General features: G+C 45.5%; 1 protein-coding gene across 2 annotated transcripts in view; it reads left to right on the top strand.

Moving 5' to 3' along the window:
• Nucleotides 1-943: 943 nt before the first annotated feature.
• LOC110468125 (E3 ubiquitin-protein ligase RNF138) overlaps nucleotides 944-6,986 on the top strand; it is a 51,277-nt gene continuing 45,234 nt past the window's right edge. For both annotated transcript variants that reach the window (XM_021525728.2, XM_021525727.2), the window contains exons 1-4: nucleotides 944-1,213; nucleotides 2,094-2,259; nucleotides 3,752-3,867; nucleotides 6,743-6,811. In XM_021525728.2, coding sequence (XP_021381403.2) covers nucleotides 1,101-1,213; nucleotides 2,094-2,259; nucleotides 3,752-3,867; nucleotides 6,743-6,811 — 464 coding nt within the window. In that variant the 5' untranslated portion in view covers nucleotides 944-1,100. The remainder of the gene's footprint in view (nucleotides 1,214-2,093; nucleotides 2,260-3,751; nucleotides 3,868-6,742; nucleotides 6,812-6,986) is intronic.

Below are 6,986 nucleotides of genomic sequence, written 5' to 3'. Positions count from 1 at the left end.
TCAGGATCATTCAGGAGGCTGAAAACGCGCCCCAACTCTCAATAATACCACTAAAACTACTCCATAAAATCACCGCTAGTCCCAGTCACAGAATTCCAGCATCAGTCAGGTTAGAGATCATGAAATCCAACCTGTGACCGAACACCACCAAGTCAGCTATAACACAGCACCAAGTGCCATCATCTTTTCTTAAACATCCCCAGGAATGCTGATCCATCACCTCCCTGGGAAACCCATTCCAATGTTTAATCACTCTGAAGAAATTCCTCCTGATGTGTAACCTAAACCTCCTCTGGCATAGCTGGAGGCTAATTCCTCTAGTCCCAGTCACTCGTTAATCGGGAGAAGAGGCCATCTCCACCTCTGGCTACACCCTCCTTTCATATGGAGAGCGATAAGGAGCCTCCTTTTCTCCACGATAAACAATCCCAGTTTCCTCAGCCGCCCCTCACTGGTGCTCCAGAGCCCTCACCAGCTCTGCTGCCCTTCTCTGGGCTCGCTCCAGCACCTCAATGTCCTTCCAGGATTGAGAGGCCCAGAACTGAACACGGGGCTCGAGGCGCGGCCCGAGGGGTGCGGAGCACGGGGCCCGGGACGATTCCACCCAGAAACAACCCACCGCGGAGCGCTGCCCGCGCAGGCCCGAGCGCCCGCCCGGCGGAAGGGCGGCGGGGCGGCGGGGCGGGGCGGGCGGAGCGGGGAAGCCTCCCGGGCAGGGCGGAGCGGGGCTGTGTCGTAGCAGCCCCGGCGGGCCGGGAGGCGATCGCCATGGAAACCCCGGCCCCGCCCCCCCGGGTGCCGCCGGGAGCGCGGCCGGAGCCGGCGGGTTCTTCCTCCCCGGGCGGCGCCAGGTAGAGCGCGGGGCGGGGGCTGCCCGGGCGGAGCCGCGAGGGGCGGCGGGCGGAGCGCGGGCCCGGCCGGTTCCGCTGCCCCGCCGCGGCCCGGCCCGGCTCCCACCCGGCGCCGCTGCCCCCGGCCATCCGCTCTCCGACCCCGGCAGCGCCCCCCGGGAGCGAAGCGGGGCCGGGCTCTCCTCAGCCCGCCAGGGCGGGGCTTGTTCGTCGTCCCCGATCGTGGCGGAGAGGCCCTTACGTGTTGCCATGGCCGAGGGGGCCGCGGCGGCCCCGGCGTGCTTCAGCGAGGATGATTTTTACTGCCCGGTGTGCCAGGAGGTGTTCAAAACGCCCGTGAGGACCGCCAACTGCCAGCACGTGTGGGTATCCCGACCCCCGCCCCTTCCCAAGCCTTTTGCTCGCCTCCTCCGGCTCTCCGCCTTGTGCTCCTCAGCTCCCCCCCGCTCCCGGCGCACGGACCCTCGGCCTGGAGACGCTGGCGGTGAGGATACGAGCCCAGTGCTGCTCCAGCCTCCCCTCGCCTCTTTCTTTTGTAGCCGACGAGGACCGGTCATTTAGAGAAGCGCCCCCCCCCACATCCCCGGGTGGCTGGTCGGCGGTGGGGGAGTTTTGCTGTGCTGTCTGAGCTAACTCGCGGTTTTTAACTTCATGGTTTTCCCCGTTCCTTTTCGAACAAGGACGGTAGTGTGAGTCGTTCTCTCTTTTCAGTTCATCTATTCAGCATTTTTTTTTTCCAGGGACGTTTGATTACAACGTACTACTTTGTAGAAAAGCAAAATAGCTTTGGCAGCTGGTGCGTAAGGAAGGAGAGCTGCAAAAGCTGGTGACCTGAGGTCTCTGGAAACGCGTGCTGAATGAAGCTTTGCAGTGGTTTTGGCTCTGCTTAAGGACAAAAAACAGGAGTTATGCTGATAAGATTGTCCAAAATCACGTGCTTGCTGCACCATTTAATATCTCATTAGTGATCAATCTGGTATGCAGCTCGGTAATACCAGTCAATAAATAAAGCGAGTTTTATCTAGAGTGCATTGCCAAGCTCCCCTGATTTCCATATACTTCATCATAAGCACCATTATTTCATGTTTCTTTAGGAAGTCAAACTTTGTATTCGGTAAACTATTACTCTGATACTTTTTTTTTTTTTTTTTTTTTCCCTAACAATCGTCCAGCTCTCTTTAAGGACGAAGTATCTAACTGTATGTTTTGCTAACCTGTGTTTGTGGTAACTTTTCAATTTAGGTTTTGCAGGAAGTGCTTCTTGACAGCTATAAGAGAAAGTGGAACACATTGTCCTCTCTGCCGAGGGAGCGTGACTAAAAAAGAAAGAACGTATCCCAAAAGGGCTCTAGATGTTGAAAACAGTATGAAGAAAGCTTCTGGGGGCTGTAGATGCTGTGAGAAGCAGGTAGAGTAAAACTTTAAGAAAAGTTGAATAAATTTTTCATGTTTTTGTCCAGACACGCCTTTACTGTGTGTCATTCTCATCTTGGAGCTGAAGAGCCTATAGCAATTTGAACTTAGCTTTGTGTGGTTTGTGCATATACTGGGCATGCAGTGCCTGCTAGCTGTACCTAACAGGTGTAAACTGAAAGAGCATCTTGAATTGTCATTAAAGGCATTTTAAGTGGAGTGCCAGCTTTCTGTGAAAAGATGGAAAAAATTGATACAGCTATAAAAATGACAAAAGGAAAGTTAAGGAGCTGAACATGAAAATTGCAGATATATAGAAAACCTCAGAAACTCTCAGTATGGAAATGCAACTTCTTTGAGCTACTATGAAATTTAATTTAAAACTAAAATATGTGAGTTGATTAGTTGCAATGCCCACATGATCAATCATGTAATTTCCTCCTTCCCCATCAGTCCTTTTACGTTCCTTTAATTTCCTTTCTAAAGGGATCATTATTTTTGGAACACTGGGTGAAATCTTGACCCTCAATGAAACCAAGAGTTATGTCTCTTTTAATATAAACAGATGTAGGATTTCAGCCAGACTTTTTGTTTATAACAAAATGCATTAAATCCAGGTAGTCTTTATGTTGATTTCATTTCACCTGGGACTTCTGCCAATGTGAAGATCAGCACTAATGGAGCCCTCAGCTGCTTGCATTGTTCATATGATTCATTGAGATAAAAGGTGGGGAAGAAGAAACTGATAGCAAGTTGGTAAACTAGACAGAAGAACCAAACAGAATAACTTTAATGGAATTTAGGCACAGGCATGTAAGATACGATTTTGTTTGGCCTCTAGACCCGTAAGCACCTTCTGAGAGTGCTGTTGGAGCTGAAATTCATGGGAATGTCCTACTCAGCTGACTTCTGACAAATCTAAGCAACTCATTCTCTTAATTTGATTTAAAGGTCAATAGGCAGCCTTAAGTTGGTGATAATTCACCTGTTTGTTTCCTTCCCCTGCCAGTGAGTAAACACACCTAATTCAAAAAAAAAAAAATGTTTTTTGCATGAGGTAACAGCAGGCCAGAGGAGACTGAAGGAGCAGTGGTGCTTATCCCATCCTCACAGCCACTCTCTGTTCTAGCTCATCACCTATTGATCCTGGATATGGAGGTGTAGTTCCAGTGACTTTGTTTCAATTAAATGGTGTTTACTTGCATCTTTCATCCTTGAGAAAGCTCTCAGATGTCCAGCAGTTTGAGTGGCAATGTTCTCCAGTCTCAGGAGTGACGCTGGCTCTAAGGAGAGAGAGGAATTGGAGATGTCCTGTTGGTGAAGAAAGTGTTCATGCTCAAAAGGGAGACACATGTTCTGGTTTCTGCTGCACATGAGGTCTAAATAATTCCTGCATGCATTGCTTTCTGTTGACAGAATTATCTCTTCCTTCTATCTATCCCTGGATTGTTTAGTACGATTTCAGTAATTTGGCATTTTATTTTCAGGTTAGATTTTCATGGATGAGACAGCATTATAAAACGTGTAAGAAGTATCAGGATGAATATGGTGTTTCTTCAATTATGCCAAAATTACAGATTTCCCAAGATGCAACAGGGAACAGGTAATCAGGGTGTTCTGTGTGCAACAGTGCATCTTTTTTCCCCACCCCCCTCCCCCCATGGAAAGTATTTTTTTCCAGGGCATTTCTTCTTTTTGAATTTATTATTATCTATATTTTGTGTTTCAAAATAAGAGATTTTTCGGGTCTTTTTCTCTACTCTTAACAGACAGAAGAAAACCTTTCTGCATGATGGCTTTGAAATGTCTTCTAGAGACTCTCCTAAAAAGTATTTAATATTTGTAGCTTGCTTTCCTTGCCTCGACAGCATTTGAGCAGCTTACTTTGTAACATATTTCATAATATTTACCTCTGGAGAAGTTCCTGTCTATTTTTATTCCCCCTCCCCTTTCCGAAGTTTATTTTAGTGGGTATCCTGTTTCAAAACAATACTGTGCAAGCTTTTGCTTTCTGATTGAATTTATTTTGAACTGATCTCTTATTAAATATATAAGGAATTCCAGTATGTTACACACCATAAAATCAAATGACACTTGCCATTTGTTTTTAGGCAGTAAAGCTAATATTTTTTTTTCATATAGTCTCATTGATGGTAGGGGTTGGGGATTTTTGGTTATTTTTGAAAAGCTTTTTATATGTCAATTTCACAGAGCTTTATTATATATATCCCTTTTTTTGCCATTGATTTTCTATTTTTAGCAGTCTGAACTTCTCTGTATTTGATTTTTCAACCCATCAGTCTATTGAAAGTTGAAGCTGTTACTGAAATTAGCTGCAGCAATGTTTCACCAAAGTGTCTAAATATTCCGGTATCAGTATTTATGCAGTTTGCCACAATAGAACACCTGTGATTATAATACCACAGAAGTATAAAATAATTTACAGTTACTGTATTTGTGACTGTAAATATTCATATTCTTAGCATGTCTGTACACTTTCTTCTTGCTTAGCAAGAGGTGCATATATAGTCAAATTTACTTTCTAAAATGTTCTTCTGTTTTAGTCTTCCTTTAGGAAAAATAGTTTATTTTTTGCTCAGCATAAGAAAATGTACCTTGTTGTAGTTAAAAGTTGCCAATTATTTGTGTGACTACATGGCAGTTAAAGGCCTTTTACACCTTCCTAAGTAAAAAAACTTTGAAAGTGCTACCTGTCTTACAGTCATATAGTTCATAATGCTTTTATAATACTTGGCTGTCACCTGCATTACCGATCTTGTTGACTAAATGTTTGTTGTATTATATACCATTTTCCGGTAAAGTTGTGTAGTATGCCACCAAGCATCACCATGGTAATTAAATTATCCAGAGGTTTTTCCAATCCCAGTTGATTAGAAATTAGCAAATGTAATGCCCATCTACAAGAAGGATCAAGAGTGATCCAGGGAACTACAGACATGTCAGACTGACCTTAGTGTATGGGGGAAGGTCATGGATCAGATAATCCTGAGTGCCATCATGTGGCATGTGCAGGACTACCCAGGAATCAGGTCCAGCCAACATGGGTTTACAAAAGTCATGTGCTGGTTGACCAACTTCATCTCCTTCTATGTCAAAGTGACTGGCATAGTAGATAAGGGAGTGACTGTGGATGCTGTCTATCTAGACTCCAGGAACACATTTGACACAATCCCACTGTATTATTTTGGGGAAGCTGGCAGCCTATGGCTTGGACAAGTGTGCTCTGGGTGAAAAGAATTGTCTGGATGGCCAGGTCCCAGAGGGAGGTGGTAAATGTAGTTGGATCCAGTTGGCCCCTGGTCGCCAGTGGTGTTTCCCAGGGTTCAGTTTGGAGCCACTCCTGTTTATCACCTTTATTGATGATTCAGATGAGGGGATTGAGTGCTCCCTCAGTGAGTTTGCAGATGACAGCAAGTTGGGTGGGAGTGTTGATCTGCTGGAGGGCAGGAAGGCTCTGCATGGGCATCTGGATAGGCTGGATCAATGGGCTGAGGCCAGTGGTGTGAAGTTCAAAAAGGCCAGGTGTCTGGGTTCTGCACTTACAGCAGCCTCGGGCAGTGCCACAGGCTGGGGGAAGAATAACTGGAAATCGACCCAATGGAAAAGGAGCTGAGGGTGCTGGTTGACAGAGGCTGAGCTATGGTCCTGTAGTGTACCCAGGTGGCCAAGATGACCAGTGGCATCCTGGCCTGTATCAGAAACAGTGTGGCCAGCAGGACTGGGGCAGTGATTGTCCCCTGGTACTCAGCACCAGTCAGGCCACACCTTGAATCCTGTGTTCAGTTCTGGGCCTCTGAATCCAGGAAGGACATTGAGGTGATGGAGTGAATTCAGAGAAGGGCAATGGAGTTGGTGAAGGGTCTGGAGTGCAAGTCGTATGGTGAGCAGCTGAGGGAGCTGGGGTTGTTTATCTTGGAGAAAAGGAGGATCAGGGAAGACTTCCTTGCTGCAGTTACCTGAGAGAAGGTTGTAGTGAGGTGAGGGTGACTTTCTTCTGCCATGTCTTGAAGTGAAAGAACGAGGTGAAATGGCCTCACCATTTAAGTTACACATGAAGAGGTTCAGATTAGATAGTAGAAACTTTTTTTTTACTGAGACTGTGGTCAGGCATTGCAGTAAATTCCCCAGGGTGGTGATGGAGTGTCACTGCCTGTGGAGGTGTTCAAGAGGTGTCTGGATGTGGCACTTGGGAATATAATTTAGTGGTGGTTATGGTGGTGCTAGGTTGACATTTGGGCAGATGATCTTGAAGGTTTCTTTCAGGCTTGGTGATTCTGTAAATATTGAGACAAAGGAAAATTGTGAGGGTTAGGCTATGTGCCATTGTATGTTGCCTTGGAATTCATGGGACTTAATGCATATTCCCCCCACCTCTGTTACTATTAAACTTTTAAAATGTTGGTAGTTGAGTAAATAATCTGAAGTTCCATTGGTTTTTTTTTTTCCTTCATTTAAAGTAGCAGGAATGATGCAATATCTGACACTGGCGAGATGGCTAATAATCAAATACGTCAAGGAGAAACAAGGTATGTTGCTTACTTGTCTATAGCTGTTATTAGAATAGATTCTGATAGTCACAGTGCAAACTTCTGCTAATGCAAAAACGAAAATACAAAAAAACCCACACAAAAATACCAGAGCTGTATTTCTAGAATCCTGTAGTTTCTTGTACGCTTGTATCTGTTTGTTAGAATTTGGGTA

The sequence above is a fragment of the Lonchura striata genome, chromosome 1, assembly GCF_046129695.1.
Source record: "Lonchura striata isolate bLonStr1 chromosome 1, bLonStr1.mat, whole genome shotgun sequence".
Classification (NCBI taxonomy): domain Eukaryota; kingdom Metazoa; phylum Chordata; class Aves; order Passeriformes; family Estrildidae; genus Lonchura; species Lonchura striata.
This window is presented reverse-complemented; position numbering and strand designations above follow the sequence as displayed.